Raw genomic sequence first — 19,021 nt, forward strand, 5'->3', positions numbered from 1 at the left:
ATTTACATAGAAATATGAAATCGGATACAATCGATAGTCATAGTCCAGTAGGTCGAAAGCTATGAGATTTCATAGAACGACATCAATTCACCATTGATAAATAATTAAATTAATTAAATTAGCAGGGGTAGGTGAACCGAGATTCCCAGCAAACTCATTTTTCATTGAATCTTTAAACAATCATTTTAACTTATTTCTTTTATCATTTAATTCGTGAATCATTTCGTTGAGCTTTTATTTAATCATCGTAGTAGTAAACAATCATCTGAATTATCATTGCTAAAGGTTTAATAACTGGGAATAACAATTGCGAAATACAGTATCTGACAGAGCGATACTCGTACTCTTGTACACTATATTATTACTTGACATCGTGTATTTGAGATTATTGCGAGCTTAAATATTATTGATTTTTACCAATGATTTTACTGTGCAAGTTTTGCTCGATCAAGTTTTTGGAGCCGTTTCCGGGGACTATTAAGCTAAAATTTTATTTTCAGTTATTTACTTTAGCATTCTTTGTTTTGTTTTGTTTTGTTTGACACCTTCAATTTATTTGCAGATATCCCTTTCGGTGCATGCCAAGGTCTCTAGAATCTGAACTAGAGATATTTGATCCCGAGATTGAAAGAACCCTATGTAGAAGAAGACAACAACAGAGGCTAAGAGACATGATGAACAGGAACGAGCGTGATGAAGAGCATCATGAAGATCTAAGAGACGAGGAACCAAGGCGCATACCTATGCTGAGTACGCACTACCTTCGTTTGATGGAGCGCATCTAAGTATAGTGAGGCCAACCATCAGGGCGAACCAGTTTGAGATCAAACCAGCCATTATTCAAATGATTTAGAACACTGTCCAGTTTGGGGGAAATGCGCTAGATGACCCAAACACTCAGATCACGGATTTTCTTGAAATTTGCGATACCTTTAAATTTAACGTAGTTTCTGATGATGCTGTTAGATTGCGTTTATTTCCGCTAATCTAGGTTAATTCTTTTCCTGTAGGTTCGATCACAACTTGGGAGGATATGGCCAAATCATTCCTCTTAAAATACTTTCCTCCATAAAAAATCATGAAGTTGCGAGCGGACATAACCACCTTCTCTCAATTTGAGTAGGAGTCACTCTACGAGGCCTGTGAGAATTACAAAGATCTACTGCAAAGATGTCCGCATCATGAGCTGCCTCTTGGGTTAGTTGTCCAAACTTTTTACTATGGTTTAATATCGTCTAACCGTACCATGATAGATTTTGCGGCCTGTGGGAATCTGTTGAGAAAAACGGCCGAATAAGGGTATGAATTATTGGAGGAGATGGCTGCTAGCAGTTATCACCCTTAGTCTGAGAGGAACAATCAGAGGAGAAGTGCGAGAGTTCACCAGGTAACCAATTTTTCTGTTGTCACTGCACAACTAGAAGCACTGAATAGGAAAATAGACAGCTTGAATGTGAATGGGACAGCGATGCGCCTTCAAGAGGTATTATGTGATAATGTGGAGGGGAACATTTACCTAAGGATTGTCAAGACAGTGGTCCTTTCTATGTGCAACATGAGGCACCAGTAAATCAAGTGGGAATTCAAAACTGTCCTAAGAATGATCCGTATTCAAACACATAAAATCCTGGATGGCGGCAACATCCCAACTTCTCATGGGGTGGTAAAAACAGCCAGAATCGGCCACAGAGAGGACATCAGTATGGTAAGCAACCGATGTATAGACCTGAACCTAGAGAGAAGAAATCTAGTTTGGAGCAAATGATGTCTAAATTTATCTCATCCACCGAAACTAGACTACAGAACCAAGATGCATCGATAAAGGGGTTAGAAAATCATATAGGGCAGTTAGCTAAAATGATTGATAGTAGAGATCCGGGCACCTTGCCAAGCAACACTGAGACTAATCTGAAAGAGCAAGTGAAAGACATAGCATTGAGGAATGGAAAGGTACTTGAACAAGAGGGGAAGGAAAAAGGGGAGCAAAAAGAGGAAGCGACTGAAACATCCACAAGAAAGTCTTCTAACTTTACACCAGCACCCACTACAAAATCTAGAATTGTTATTCCTCCACCTTTTCCTGCAGCATTGAAAAAAACAAAAATGGATGCCCAATTCGGTAAGTTCCTAGAAGTATTCAAGAAATTGTACATTAATATTCCCTTTACTAATGCTTTGATGCAAATGCCTAGCTATGCTAAATTTCTGAAAGGCATCTTAGCGAATAAGAGGTAGTTAGAAGATCACATGACTGTAAGCTTAACTGAAAATTGCTCTGCATCGGTACAAAGCAAGGTCCCACTAAAAATAAAGGATCCATGGAGTTTTTCTATTCCTTGCATGATTGGTGATGTTGTTTTTTATAAAGTCCTATGTGATCTTGGTGCGAGTATTAACCTTATGTCTTTATCTGTATTCAGGAAACTTGAATTGGGAGAGCCTAAGCCAAAAAGGATGTCCTTGCAACTAGAAGACAGATCTGTCAAATATTCGTGAGGAGTCATAGAGAACGTGTTGGTAAAGGTGGAGGAGAATATGGAAATGCCCTTATTTCTAGGGAGATTTTTCCTTGCAATTAGCAAGGCCCCGATTGATGTGCAAGAAGGGAATTTGAGATTGAGAGTGGGATAGGAAGAAATTACTTTTGATGTTTTCAATGCTCTTAAGCACACACTGCGCACTGATGACTGTTTTAGAATTGATGCATTGGATTCACTTGTGTGTAATTTTGTGCAGGATGCCATGAAGGATCAAGCGGAAGCCACTCTCACTACTGAATTGAAAGAGGATGACTTGGACGAAGAAAAATCAGAAATAGTGGTATACTTTAATGTCAACCATCCATGTAGGAAGTCAATAAGGAAGAGATTGGAGGATTTGGGAGATCGAAGAGACTTGACCCTTCCGAAGTCGAGCATTAAGGAACCACCAACGCTTGAGCTCAAGCCACTGCCTCCGCATATAAAGTACGTATACATAGGTGATAATAACAATCTACCTGTCATTATTTCTGTTGTTTTGACAGATGCAATGGAGGGAAAACTGCTGCAAGTTCTTAAAGAGCACAAGAAGGCGTTTTCTTGGAAGGTGGCATACATCAAGGGAATAAGTCCATCAATCTGCATGCACAAAATCCTGATGGAAGAGAAGTATTCACCCCTCATGCAACCTAAGAGACGACTCAATCCAAAGATTCAAGAGGTAGTCAAGGCTGAAACTATCAAGCTCCTTGATGCAGGTATTATCTATTCTATCTCTAATAGCGTATGGGTAAGTCTTGTTCAGTGTGTGCCTAAGAAAGGTAGGATTACTTTGATCAGTAGTGAAAATAATGAACTTATTCCCACTGGGACTGTGACGGGGTGGAGAGTGTGTATTGATTATAGGAAGTTCAATGATGCCACCCGTAAGGACCATTTTCCCCTTCCCATTATTGATCAGATGTTAGAAAGGCTAGAGGGGCATAAGTTTTATAGTTTTCTAGATGGGTATTCGGGATACAACCAAATCATTATTACACCTGAGAACCGAGAGAAAACCACTTTCATTTGTCCTTATGGCACTTTTGCTTTCCAAAGTATGCCATTTGGTATTTGTAATGTCACTGCTACTTTTAAGTGATGCATGACTGCTATATTTCATGATATGATTGAAAATTATCTTGAAATATTTGTGGATGATTTTTTTATCTTTGGTGAAACGTTTGATGGGTGTTTGCAGAATCTGAACTCAGTGTTGAGAAGGTGCGAGAAGACTAACATAATGCTGAATTGGGAGAAGTGTCATTTCATGGTGCAAGAGGGGATTGTGGTAGGGCACAAGATTTCAGAGCAGGGGATTAAGGTGGATAAGGCTAAAGTGGAGGTCATCAAGAACCTACCACCACCAGCATCAGTAAAGGGAGTTAGAAGTTTCCTAGGACATGCCGATTTTTACCGTGTTTCATTAGAGATTTTTCTAAAATTACTAAGCCCCTATCTTCCCTACTCATGAAAGATGTGCCATTTGATTTCAATTCTAATTGTTTTCACGCATACGAGAACTTAAAGGAGCGCTTGGTGATAGCTCCTGTGTGGGATCTGCCCTTCGAGGTAATGTGCTACGCCAGTGATACGGCGCTTGGTGCTGTTCTAGGCCAAAGGCGGAACAAGGTATTTCACACTATATAATAAGCAAATAAAACTTTAGATGAAGCACAATTAAATTATGCAACAACTGAAAAAGAATTAATTGCAGTAGTATTTGCACTTGATAAATTCCATTCATACCTTGTTTTGTCAAAAGTCATTGTGTTTACTGACTACTCTTCACTTAAATATTTGCTTGCTAAGCAAGAGGCCAAACCACGATTTCTTAGGTGGATTTTACTTCTTCAAGAGTTTTACTTTGAAATAAAAGATAAAAAAAAGTGTAGAGAACGTAGTAGCTAATCATCTTTCTAGGCTTGAGCATGTTGGCAAAAATTGTGAAAATGATGAGATAGATGATTGGTTTCCGAATGAACAGCTTTTAGTGGTGAAAAATTGTCCATGGTTTGCGGATTTTGCTAATTTCCTTGTTACAGGCTCAACATCAAATTTAACATTTCACCAAAGAAAGAAATTATTTTCGGACGTGAATTATTATTTTTGGGAAGAACCTTTCTTGTTCAAAATCTGTGCAGATGCCATGATAAGGAGATGTGTGGCGGAGGAAGAGATGAGGTCAATTCTTAGTCACTGTCATGACCGCGAGGTAGGTGGTCATTTTGGACCCACACGAACAGAATCCAAGGTACTCGAATGTAGCTTTCATTGTCCAACTCTATTTAAAGATGCACGTTCATTTGTCCTCTCTTGTGATAGATGCTAGTGCGCATGTAACATTTCTAATCGCCATGAGATGTCTTTGAATAATATTATTGAGTGCAAAGTCTTTGATGGTTGGGGGATAGATTTCGTGGGACCGTTTCCAACATCGTTTAAAAAAAAAATACATTTTGGTTGCGGTTGACTATGTCTCCAAGTGAGTGGAGGCAGAATCATATGCCACAAGTGATGCTCAAATGGTACTGAAATTTTTAAAGAAAAATATTTTTAATAGATTTGGAACACCACAAGCAATCATTAGTGATGGTGCCACCCATTTTTGCAATAAACTTTTTGAAAAACTTTTGGGCCAATATGAGGTCAATCATAAGATCTCCACTCCTTATCACCCCCAAACAAGTGGTCAAGTTGAGGTGTTGAATCGCGGGATCAAGAGAATTCTGGAGAAGGTTTTAGGGGTGAATCGAAAGGACTGGTCGTTGAGGTTAGATGACGCACTTTGGACGTATAGGACTGCATTTAAGACACCTATAGGCACTACACCTTATAGGCTGTTTTTTGGAAAAGCGTGTCATTTACCTGTTCAGTTAGAGCATAGAGCTTATTGGGCAACTAAAGCGTTGAACTTTGATTTTTCTCTTGCAGGTGAAAACAGGTTGCTGCAATTAGACCAATTCGATGAATTCAGAGGTCAAGCCTGTGACCTGGCGCTGACCTACAAAGAGCGTACAAAGCAAGAACATGACAAACGCATATTGATGAGGGAATTCAAAGAAGGCGAAGCGGTGCTATTGTACAACTCCAAGTTGCACTCATTTCCTGGCAAGCTCAAGTCCACATGATCACCAAGGTGTTCCCCTCGGGAGCAATAACTTTGCGAGATTGGAAGAATGAGCCGTTCACAGTCAATGCTCAACGACTGAAGCACTATTCGGGTGGCATAGTGAAGCCACAAATTGGAGTTGCTCAATTTCAAAACAATCAGAGCTGAGAGGAACCTATAGTCTAGCTCTAGACTATAAATTGAGAACTAATTTTTTTCCCTTCCTACTCGTTTTTTTTATTTAAGTTGAATTTTTAAACTAGATTTTTTGTTGTTTTAATTTTATTTTATTTAAAAAAATAAAAAAATTAATGGGTAGGAATAAATTGTGTTCGCGAACGAACGGTAAGCTTTTATCGCTCAAGCATGAACACTTCCGCATAGCTGAATATTACAGAACAGTTCGCGCTCGGGCGATAACATCTTACCGCTCGGGCGCGAGTGCACATAAATTCACGCTTCCCCCTTTCCTCTTCTCATTCTGCACAAAATTCTCCCCAAACCTTACACTAACTGCGCATCCCTCTTGTTTTTTCTGCAGCAGAAATCTCTCAAATCCGGCTTCAATCGGCATGGCTCTCACTCCTCGGTAGGAATTAAGCGATCTATACTCTCTGGTAACATTCTACAACACCTTTCGCTATGCCTCCCAAGAAATTGAAAGGTAATCTCGGCTCTTCCTCATCTTCTTCAATTGATAGGACTCAACTTTTGAATGAGGCGGCTAGGGCACGGTATGATCGTGCTAAACTTCATAGAAACCGCTGTTGTGTCTGTTGTGAGAGAATTTTATGCAAATGCAGCTGAACAGACAGATGGTAAGGCTTTTGTTCGAGGTAGACTCGTGTCGTTTGATTTTGTCACAATTAACACACTATTGGAAACGCCCGATGTTGATGACTCGCACTTCGAGTCATTGGTCTATAACCCCGATTATGCTATGATACTCGAGGCATTGTGTCATCCGGGCGTGACTTGGAAATCGTTGGGAGGGCCACCAAGTTGCTTTGACGAGAAATATTTGAAGGCCGATATTGCCCTATGGTATCTGTTTCTGGCGAGAAAGGATGATGTCGGTCTCGCATAAGAGCGAGGTGTAGAAGGAGCGGGCAGTGGTGCTGTTTGCCTTATTCGAGGATTACGACATCAATGTGGAGAAACTTATAAATTGGCAAATCAAGATGAGTGTGCACAACAGCCACATCAGTTTATTATTTCCCACCATCATCTCGGAGTTTTCCTCGAGGGCGGGAGTTGTCTTCAGTGATGACGAGGAATGGCTGCAGCCAATGAAGGCTATTTGTGAGGAGGACCTACAGCGAAAGAGTGCTAAGCGACAGATTGACTTTTCCACTCATGAGGGAGATGAAGGTGGATCGAGCACCACCGCCCCGCGCCGTCTACAGTCACAACCCCGAAGGAGGTCCCAGAACGAGAAAATGGATGAGTCGCTCGCCTTCATGGCGCATCAGGACCGAGTCAACGCGAACTTTAACGATCATTTTGCATACGTTGAGTCCCTGATGCGCACCATGCTAATCCACGGGGGCGCTGACCCAGTGGCCATACCACCACCTCCGCCATTCATTCCCCTATTTCACTTTCAGTATGACTATCATCAGCAGGAGGGTGCACTTGGGGTACCACCGCCGGAACACGATGAGGAGGAGCATATGATCAGGGGAGTTCACTGTTTCCCTTCTTTTCGTTTTTATTTTCTGCTGCATTATGTTTTTTTAGTTATCATCATTGTTTCATTTTGTCATTTACATTGCATTTGTTTCTGTGTTATGCATCTATGTTTAGTTTGTGTGTTTCAGTCTTTTGTGCAATGGGGAAATTGCACACACTTAGTATGAGGGGGTCGGTTGTGTATTGCATGTGTTGTCTATTGATGGTGAAGCAAGTATGTTGGTAGCCGATGATGATTTTGGATTGATGAATTATATGTTTCTTAGTCTTGTCACTCGTATTAATACCCCATCTGGTAGAAGCATGCATTTTGGCTTGAACTGTGAATTTTTACATGCACATGTAGTGGATTTTTCTAGTTGTGTGAATGATAGTTGAGTTTAAAAATTTGTGGGGAAAACTGGGGAGACATGAGATGTGAGGAGAACTTGAATGAATATCTGTGGAAAGGAGTGTTTGACCAGTAGCATGAACTCGAGTAGAAAACCTTAGTAAACCTGGAATAACCTTCTTTCCAATCGTGCATAGAACCTGAAAATTTGTTCCTAGGCCAAATAAATGAACATGCCTTATATTCAGAACCTAGGGAGTAAAGATGAAAAAATTATGCACTTATTAAAAAAAAACCAAAAAAAAAAGGGGATGTAAGGTATGGAGGAGCCAAAAAGAGACGAAATCATATCCCTAGGCTCAAAAGATGGAGATATACAGCATTGAGGAATGTCAGATGAAAATTCTGACGAGTGCATAATGAAAATGATCGGTGTACTCCCAATATTTTTGGACCACTCGAGCACATGTTGACATTACCCCCTAAATATCGTTATGCAATCACGAAATTATACTACATTGTGTTCACTGGTTGGTCACAAATAGAAACAGAACTCAAGAGAGTCAAAACTTGCGTTGAATTGTTGATTTGGTAACTCACATGATTTACGAATAAAGCTATCTGAAGTACAAGCTGGTAGAACCCACAGCACGCACACGAACACATTTCTTTCAAAATAAAAATGCTATGTGGTGCTTTAAAAGGGGTGTTAATGGATGTTGTGATGTGACTGGTGGGATGTAGTTCAAAAACCCGCAAAGGCATGAGACGCCAGTTGTTGCTTCGCCAGCGATTTGGTTGTTTTAGTACTTTTATTTGGTTGTCTTATTTTTTGTCTTAGTTATGGTTTATGACCTATTTTGCTTGAGGACAAGCAAAAGGTCAGTATGATGGGGTTGATAGGTGTTGTTTTTACGTATTTTATTGCATTAGTTTTGTGTGTGTTTGCATTGTGTGTGCGTGCATTTCATATACATTTTGTTCATTTTAGAATTAGCATATGCATATGATTGTGTCTCACTCTTACGTTATGAATTTGCAGGTGAAATGGTCGGAGAACTGAAATCGGGACACGAGAAAGAGAGGAAATGGGCAGAAGAGTTGGCGTCCGGGCGGTAGGATCTTACCGTTCGGGCGCGAAGATGGCTTTCGGACAGAAGAGCTGACGCCCAGACTGTAGAATCTTACCGCTCGGGCGCGAGATGTGCCTTTCAAAGAGTGGATTAGAGAGGACTCGGCGCTCGGGTAGTAGAGTCTTACCGCTCGATCGCAAGTGACGCACATTGGAAGCAAAATAACATAGGACGCGGCGCTCGGGCGGTAGAAATTTACCGCCCGAACGGGACTCAATTTGGAAAAAATTCTTGAGGATGATTTCTTGCCTTCCGCAAGGTGCTTACCAATTGAGGCTGCACAAACAAACTCTAGGGCACGAAAAAAATCACATTATTCAGTAGCCATCAAGTTTTTGAAGCGAGAAAAAGGCTTGGAGCGAAGAATTCAAGATTTTAAAACACTGTTCTTCGCGTTTTTGTCACGTCTAGTATTTCTAGCTTAAAACTTATTGTTTAAATATTGTTTTACTTATTTTCATCATGAATTCTAGTTTCTAAATTTCATTATTTATTGGGATTTAAAGGGATCCTACCCTGAAACAGTTAGCTTCATTGATTCACGAAAATCCACTTTAGGATATATTTTCATGCTAGCTGGTGGAGCTAAATCTTGGAGAAATACCAAGCAGACATTTTGAGGCAACCTCACATGGTGTGTGGTTGAAGCGTTTCATTTCAAGGCTTAGAATTATGGATTCTATAGCTAGGCTATTAAGAATATATTGTGGCAATTCAGCTGCTGTTTTATGGCTAAAAATAACAAAAATGGTTGTCGAAGCAAGCTCATCAGCATTAAGTATTTAGCCCTACGACAACGTGTTAAAAATAAGAAATAATTATCGAGCACATTAGAACTGAATTGATGATTGCATCTCCTTTGACTAAAGGCATGCCACAATTAAAATTCAAGGATCATACAGAAGAGATGAGAATTGGTTCTTTTATGTAATTTTGTTATAAGAACAAATTAATGAAACTATGATGTGATATTTTCTCATATTTATTGTGCACACATTCATTGATTCGAGAAATATCAATAATGTTAGACCTCGAATAAACATAGGGTGGTTTATTCATTAAGTTATACTGATTTGAGATACATAATGCATTGTAATACATGGAACATAATACACATTTTTAGAGGACATATCTCCATGATTCATGTGTTTTTTTTCTCATATAGTAAATGAGATATGTATAGGCCAAATGGGAGAATGTAAGAAAAATAGCTCATATCAAAAGAAAAATAAACGTGTAGGAAATGACGACGGTCATAATTTTCCATTTTTTGACAAACGGTACATGCACCGCCTCAACTTTAGAAAATTGAAACATGCATGTGTCTCTTCTTTTGACTTTCGAGCTCTCGATCAACTCATGGATGGTATGAGAAACACCTATAAATAACGTTGATTGAGGTCCCTAAGCACGCACCTCATAAGAACAAAAATATATCATCTACAGAGAGTTGGAGTACTTAGAAGACTTCAATCGGAGAAAAACAAAATACTTACAAATTCGATGGTCAGAGATAACGCTCGATCCGCTTCCTCATATTGTTTATCATGTTCATAGATGTGTAGAAATAAGATTTTGTTGAAAAACTATAACACGATACCCATGTTAAATCGATTTTCGACTAAGTTCTACCTTTTCTTGTTTCAATATTTAGTTAGTCGGCATGAAGCATATATACTAAAGAAATAATGGGAATTTAGTTGCTTTTTTGGGGACGTTCTTTTCTTCTTAATGCAGCCACCTTTGTATATGGGAAAAGCAATAGGGAATGAGAGTAGCCATGCTTGGGAATGGGATTCATATTTATTTTAAATAAAAGCAAAAGTGATTATCCTCTATTTGATTGATCAATTTATAAACTGTAGTATCAGGCTGGTAGAGTTCAACGACTCCGTTATCGTTGAATCCCTATAACCATCATATGATAAGTTCATTGTTCCCAATATCAACGGATCCATTACCCATGTGAGATCCTCGTCTCCATTCTCGACGGTTTTCCCCCTTTTAATTGCGAGTTCGCAGTCCCCGTTTTCGACGGATCCCTCACTACCTCTTAGTCACAGTCAATTCACCTTCCACAAAATATTTTTCCTTTTTCCTTTCATTTGAATAAATCATATAATAAACATGCATCAACGTTTCCATATACTTTATATAATTTTTAAAAAAATACATTTACGGTCCGTGTCCTAAGCAGAATCTCGTGCATATACAAATAAAACATGTTGAGCAGATTGAGCAATTTTGCTAGAAAAATCATATCTCCTTCTTAAGGATAGGTTTTGACACCTTTGAAGGTGCTTCAAACACAATATTCTCCATAAGTTACAATAGCTTGTGTTCTAATAATGAATACACCGATTAATTAAATCGAGTTTGATTTTCAAATCAAGTGTAAGATACTCAAAATAATCATTCCTTAAGAAAACTGAACAGTATAAAGATTTTAACTTGTGTTTAAACTGAATAACTGAAATAGGTGGGATCAGTTCGGGCTTGCATCAATTCAGTTATGAGAAAAATTGAACTGATATCAGCTGAACTGATCAAATCAATTTGAAAGCAATAGTTAAACAGTTAAATACATAAGATATGTTTAGGATGTTCGGAGACTTGAACTACTCCTACATCACCTCTTCTACCACCTCGGGTAGGATCCACTAGAAGACTTTGATTTATACAACATTTTGTACAAACCTACTCCAGACGGACAGCACCCAACTAGAACTCCTAGCACTCAAGATTGAAGGCAGCACCTTGCAATCTGCATAATGTTTAACATCTTTATGCCAAGACTACAAACACAATCTTTAATGTCTTTGTGTGAAGACTCACTCGGCTAAACAATAAGCTCAACTCTCTGTATATGTGAGTGATTGTGTGTGAATGTGTGAAAACTGATCTAATCAGTACAACACGGAGGTGTTCTCACACGACTGGGCTAACTGCTTCTAGTAAGCTGATATAAAATGAACGTGCCCACTGTTTTTCTTCACACACTGGTATTTAGTTGCAGTTCCGCTACTTTTTGTTTTTTTAATGGTCTTTGAACTGGTATTTATAGGCGCTTAGCTGACCGTTCATGAAGCCTCAATAATAATGTCTGTTGCATTTTCATGTGCTACATTAGGACATGTCTTGTCATTCTAACAACTGTTCTGGAAGCTTTTTCTCTTTTCAGCTTTGCTGCAACGTCCATTATTGTACCTTCATCTGTGAAGTAGCTTGTAGCTTGTATATTCATGCTTAGCTGGATTCCATTTCATAGTCTTGTCGTGACATGCGAACAGATCAGTTACAACTGATGCTCTTAACTGGTCTGGTTGTCCACTGGTTCTCTGAACTGATCTGGTGAAATCAATTTGGACTGATTTCACTATATCAGTTCTTTTGTTCAGTTGGGTTCTTCACAAGTTGAGTTCTTCATTAGTTGGTCGGGCTTCTGAAAATCTACTGTTGAACCACCTATCAGCTGGAAAATCAGTTGAACTGGTTTAGTTTTGGCAATCAGTTGGCACTTTCAGTTTGCGTCTAGACAGCTTCAGTTTTGGCCTCAGCTTTATGCGCACTAGATGAATTTGTTAGAGACAAAATAACAAGTTTTGTTAATATCAAAATCAAGATTGTGAACATGAAATGTTCCAGAACCTTCGCTTCTCACTCAAAAATTTCGAAATTTCTATTCAATCGAAGATAACACCGATTACTACAAATCTTCAGTTGACTACATTTCGGGAAAACGAACTTATAAATCGCAGTAATCAAAAGGATAGAGGATGATGAGTTGACATGTAAAACTTTTGTATATATTGAGCAGTTTTACGAGAAACACCATATCTCTTTTGTTTCTTATGAGACGACTTTTCTCCCCTTTCCTCACTATAAATTCACGTTTTTTACTAGTTTTTGTGCAGTTAGGTCTCGGCAACTGCAGCTGCTAGGAACCCTTGGCTTTCTCTTCTTTTTGTTTTTTGAAAATCCCCTTCTAGGCTTATGGTTTTAGGTCCTTTTAAGCTTAGTATAAATACGTCTTAATTTAAAATATCAAAATTTTCGAATTTATGGTGCAAATTTCCAAAAATTCCCCTACTTTACCCAAATTTGATTTTTAGAGTGAAATAACTATCGGCTTACAAGTAAATACTAAATTTATACAATTAAAAAAGTTCCTCCTCTAGATAAAATATTTTTGAGGCTCCTAATAATAAGAAAAATGATTTTTTTAAAAAAAATTTATCACGATCATCCCCATCTCCTTCCCTCGGTCAAGCATCGGATATTCGTCTGAAAATCTTCAATTTCAATAAAATAACAAAATTTCGAACATAAACTTATAATTACTTCCAAATAATATAAATTATTTATTCAGATAATTTATTTAAATTAGTTTAGTACATTTAATATCTTTAAGCATGTGATTTACATGAACAGTTTTCAGACATTACAATATGTTTCGAGCTAGATGTCCTGGACTCAAGCCAGACTGTTTATCATTCAAGACTTTAGCTGGATTTCCTCTAGCTAGTTATTTTTTAAAGTTGGGTTGGATCTTTATATCTTAGCTCAAGCTGTTTCAAGACTCAGACTGGATGTTTTATGAGTATTCTCGCTGCACATTGGTATCAAGATGGTATTCTTGTGCATCAAATCATTCGTATGCATACCAACCAAACATTTCAGAAGATTATTTGACCAATCAATGCACATTAGCTGATGACTCCAGTTGTTCAATAATATCTCCTAATAAAACAAATATATGTGTAGGTTTTTCTTTCTCATGAATCAACTTTTCAGATTGTCATATTTTAATACATGTCAAAGAGCATTAATTGTGGCGTACTGTGACAGAAGAAGAAACGAAAGCTAGATTGTTTTTGTGTAAGCTAACAGTACAAGTTGAATGTTGAAGCAAAAGATAATGTTGTAATAGGTCAACTATTCAAAGTCGTGATTCAAGGTTTAAGATATATGTGAAACTTTCAAAATCTGTCTTTATCAAGATCTTGGGCACTGATAATATTTATTCATCAAGTTGCTCAACTTAGCACATGTTTATTTTAATATTTGATCATAAAAGATTACTTTGTGTTACCTTCCAACTCAAATTGTTCAAGTTATATGTTAAAAAGTTTTGTTGTAATGTCTGAACTTAGGGTTCTAAAGGTAGCTCGTTTGTATTTGTTGTTAAAAAGTGTGCTAGGAGTTTCAGTTTAAGAAGTGGATAAATCCTAAATGAAACAGGTTGTTGTAAGTTAAAACTTCCATATATCTTGTATTATTTACTTTACACATCATTATATATGTCTTCTTCAATTCACTAATATGTTTTACTTGTTAAAAGATCATCCAAGTGAATATATAATAGCTCATTTTTCTAGCCGGCCCCTTTCGCACATTGAAAACCCATTTTTTTGTGGTCATTGATGTCTAGTTTATTGAGAGAACAAATTTATTCACCCCATTCTATAAACTCTATCTTCTATCCTAACAATGTAGTACAACTATGTATCCCCGAATCATAGGTACGTGAAATATTTTAAGTATGTGTCAAACAGCGACATCAACGCGGAACATAGACACCTTACATTATTCATATACTTGGCTATTAATAGCTCGGACTGTCAGATCCTTGGGCGGCTAGTCGGAGCCCCCATCCAATAAATTCGGAATGCTGAGTAGGGGTGGGCACGGATCGGGTTTTTCGGGTTTCGGGTAGTTCGGACGGGTACCTGATTTTTTCGAGTAGCATTTTCATTACCGGAACCCGATCCGGTTCTGGACACTACCCGTCTTTTCGGGTACCCGATAAGGTCGGGTTCGGGTTTTTTTTTTGTTGACAGAATAACATTTTATCATTTTGTGCCTACCAAATAATATATGACGAGAAATTAGGCTTATCAAAATAATATTGTCTCGTGGATGTCTACAAAAGTTAAACACAAAAAATATTTATCTCAAAACTTAGAATGAGTATTATAATTAACAAATCTTTAAATCGAGTATAAACTATTTAGATGCATATATAAGAAATTAACAAGTCAAATCTTGAAATCCAACTTTGATCTTCACCAAAAAAATCAGAATCAACTTCTTGTTTGACTTTCAAAATATCATCTGGAATGTTTCATCACCTACATAAAGATGTAAATTTATTAACAAAAAAATAAACATCATAAAACAAAAATAAATTGTACCAATAATTCATGTTTTTCATAAATGCAGGAGACAAAATCCATAATATAAATAATAATAATAATATTCACATGCATAAACTTCCAACCTTGAATTGATTACATTTTTTTCACCTTTACCTTTGAATTAGTTATGATAATCAAACATCAATAATAGATGTATCAACACCCAATTTTGTCAACTCTGCAAAATAAACAAAGAAAATAAAATGTTAGTACTTCGAAATGTTGAGATATATCTAAAGTAAATAAAATAAAATTAAAATACCTTTGTCAATCATTTCAACATCACACAAATCTTCTTCCATATTAATTGGTTTTGAATCACATCGAAACTAGTCTTGAGCACAAATGAGAGATTGAACTATCTTGGGCGATAAAGAACTCCTAAATGCATCAAGTACACGCCCTCCGGTGCTAAATGCAGCTTCTAAAGCAACGGTGGAAATTGGAACTGCCAATATATCTCGAGCCATTCGAGAAAGAATGGGAAACCTGGGACTATTATCTTTCCACCATTGCAATATATTAAAGTTCTTTTTTTTCTCCTCAACATCTTCAACAAAATATTTCTCCAACTCAGACTTTACTACTTCACCTTTCCTCCACTCTTATACATCTTGAACTCTTGCTTCAACGACAATCTAATAGCCATTTTAGAGTTATCGTCTGCCTCACACAAGTATTTCTTAGACATATCTTGCGAGTCAAGGTTGGAACTATTTGATGAAGAGCATAAACTTTTAGAAGTGTCTTGAAGTGTATTCATGGTCTCATTTTTCCCAACACTGCCACACATTCTATCAAAAGAAAATTCAACAAACTCCAACTTATATCGCGGATCAAGGATCACATCATAATATAAAATCATATTCATTTTCTCAGTTGATCCCCAATACTTATCATACTTTTCTTTCATTCTTTTTGCCATCAAACTTAGTTCAAAGTCAGCACTCTCCAACCATTGCTTAAGAAGCATGTCAACCTCACTAATTTCATGAAACATAATGTTTGATGTAACATACAAAGAACCAGAAATACGCAAAGTGAGTTTATAAAAATGTTTCAAAAATTTCAGCAAAAGCTTGGATCTTTCCCAATCATGCTCATTTGGAACCCCATCATATGGTTTTTTTGAAAGATCAATTCGGAAAGCACGATCGACTTCATCATACGCATCAAATGCTCTTTTAAGACATATTGCCGATTCTAACATTAAGTATGTTGAGTTCCATCTGGTGGGCACATCAAGAGTCAACAACTTATTTATTTCTATTTTTTCAAGCTGAACACACTCTTGAAATCTTTCGTACCTGGCTGGAGAACTCCGTATATACCTAACAGCTCCCCTAACACGCGAAATAGCTACATGCTCGTCATTTCCTTTCAAACCCTCCTGCACAACGAGATTAATAATATGTGCAATACACCTTACATGAACATATTTTCCACCCAAAATATTGTTTCCCCAATTATCAAATTTCTTTTGCAAATAAACAATTGCTCCATCATTCGAAGATGCATTATCCACAGTGATAGAAAAAATTGTACCTATACTCCAATCAAGTAAACATCTCTCAATACATTTTCCTATTTCTTCACCTTTATGACCAGATATTGGGCAAAAGTTCAAAATCCTTTTTTGTAAATTCCAATTTGCATCAACAAAATGAGCAGTAAGACACATGTAGTTAACTTTCTGAATAGATGTCCATGTTTCTGTGGTAATGCACATCCTTTGACAATTATCCTTTATGAACTGCTGTAATTTCGCCTTTTCACTCAAATATGACTTGTAAGTTTTTCTTGTTATTGTCCTTCGTGATGGAATATCAAACATTGGACATGCAACAGACAAAAAATGTCTAAAACCAGGGTTCTCAACAGTCTTGAATGGGAGTTCATCCACAATCAACATGTAACACAATGCATCGCTAACTTTTTGTTGCTCAAATCTCCAGTTAACAAAAGAGGCATCTTTATCACTTTTATGATTTGATTGAAACGAGAGTCTATTTTGATTTGTTTCAACCTCATGTGGTTTCTTCTTGCATGATTCATAATGGTTTTTAAGGGGTTTAGTGTCATGAACTTTTGGATCAGCTTTAATCTCTCTAGTACAATATTTGCATCTACCTTTTTGAACATTCTCATTTTCACGTCATTTTCACAAAAAAAACCTTTCAAAGTGTTCCCACCATTGTGATCTACACACAACCGTTCGATTACGTTTTTTGGAATCACATAATTTATCATCCTTCTCATCAACCTTATCATCAATGTTCATACTAACCTCTTTGTATAAGTCACTTTGTGGTTGTATTTTTGGCGAAGAAAGAGTTTCAGATATTCATCCAAATTCCATATATTGATAATTGATTAGTAGAATATTGCACTTTCTGGTTCCGGATTGTAGCCCACAAGATTCAATACATCGCTACATCAAACAAGAAAATCAAATTGTAAGTGACTACAATGACAGCAACACAATGACATCCCTAAAACACAATGACAACAATTACCACTTAAGATACGGGCAACACATGTTTTTCTTGTTTTCCACAATGACATCCCTAAAACAGAATTATCACTTAAGATACGAGCAATTACCACAATGACATCCCTAAAACACAAGATACGTATCAAGTCTTGTTGACTATATGTATGGCTGATTTTGCCCGTCGCTATGTAGGTTAAGTTACCTTCACTCACAGAAGATTTTTCACAGAGACGTCAAGACAGAAAACATGCTACTGGACAAGACACGCACGATAAAAATAGCTGGTTTTGGGGTTGCTCGAGTTGAAGCCTCGAATCCAAATAACGTGAGTACTGGGGAAACTGGGACACTCGGCTACATGGCTCCTGAGGTTTGTCGTATGCCTTTATAAGCGGATATTGAAAGCACATGCAATTCATTTTTTAATCAAACTTATAGCATAATTTGCCAGTGTTGGTGGAGAGTGGGACCAAATTATTATATGATCTAAAAAAACAAATCATATATATTATATATATTCTTCCCAAATAAATCCAAAATGCGATTGTTTTCACTTTTCAGCATAAATGTATGATACAGGCAATTCAGCAAACACGTAGTGAACAATTTGCAGAATTTCAAGAATAACAAACCAGCAACTGTAAAGCACCGACCGAAGCCAAGATTCGAGAAATCCAGTGTCGATTTCAACATGTCTCCAAGAAATAGCGATGTAATTCGAATTGGTTATCCGAAACTCCTGGGACGGCCGCTCACAGAGTCACAATCACCGACCCTCGTTCTAAGTAGAAGTCTTGCGGTGCTTTGGATTTTGGAATGAGAAACGTACAGTTATAAGCCCATATGTTTTTTTTAAACTAAACCGGTCCAATTTATTAAACTGGACCGGTCCAATTATAAGCCCATATTTTTTTTTAAAACAATCGGGTACTCGATCGGGTAATTCGAGTACTAACTCTATATCCGAGCCCGATCCGATTAAAATATAGTAGGGTTCGGGTAATTTACCCGATTTTACCCGAAAATTGCACCCGGTCGGTTTCGGGTCGGGTGGAACCCGAAAATCCCGATCCGATTGCCCACCCCTAATGCTGAGTGAGGACATCAACGAGTCAGCTCACAATCGGTTTTTATCATCGCAGACAATCGATTTTTGTCATTACTGGCCCGTGGTGTTAGCTCTATGATGATGTATAGTGTGTAAACATGATAATATGAGGACATCTAGGGTGTAAAGTGTTCATTTATGAGGTTTCACACACAAGACACCAAAAATCAAATTTTATTTATTTATGATTTTTACTTTATGTTACTCGAATGTTAAAATAACATTAAGCTTCCTTTTATATATATATATATATATATATGACTCCTATATCAATAGTTTAATCCTCTTTTTAATTTAATCCGAGTCCTTCAATCGATAAATATATATTGTGTAATATAGGCCTTTATACAAACTTTACAAAAATGGAAAAAAAAAACTAAAAAATTTTCATGCAAACTTAAAATTTAGTTCTTAAATATTATTATAATTTATAAA

At 37.2% G+C, this 19,021-nt stretch overlaps 2 protein-coding genes across 2 annotated transcripts; both read left to right on the forward strand.

Annotated features, from left to right (window-relative positions):
• The first annotated feature begins 1,716 nt into the window (after positions 1-1,716).
• On the forward strand, positions 1,717-3,621 carry LOC140985896 (uncharacterized). The gene is made up of 3 exons (XM_073453841.1): positions 1,717-2,231; positions 2,421-2,481; positions 2,737-3,621. Exons 1-3 carry the CDS (start codon positions 1,717-1,719, stop codon positions 3,619-3,621), a joined length of 1,461 nt encoding a protein of 486 aa, XP_073309942.1.
• Positions 3,622-3,624: 3 nt separating this feature from the next.
• LOC140985897 (uncharacterized) lies at positions 3,625-5,650 on the forward strand. The gene is made up of 4 exons (XM_073453842.1): positions 3,625-3,910; positions 3,997-4,151; positions 4,507-4,703; positions 5,083-5,650. Exons 1-4 carry the CDS (start codon positions 3,625-3,627, stop codon positions 5,648-5,650), a joined length of 1,206 nt encoding a protein of 401 aa, XP_073309943.1.
• Positions 5,651-19,021: the final 13,371 nt, after the last annotated feature.

This window comes from Primulina huaijiensis, chromosome 10 (assembly GCF_012295235.1).
Source record: "Primulina huaijiensis isolate GDHJ02 chromosome 10, ASM1229523v2, whole genome shotgun sequence".
NCBI classification, from domain to species: Eukaryota; Viridiplantae; Streptophyta; class Magnoliopsida; order Lamiales; family Gesneriaceae; genus Primulina; species Primulina huaijiensis.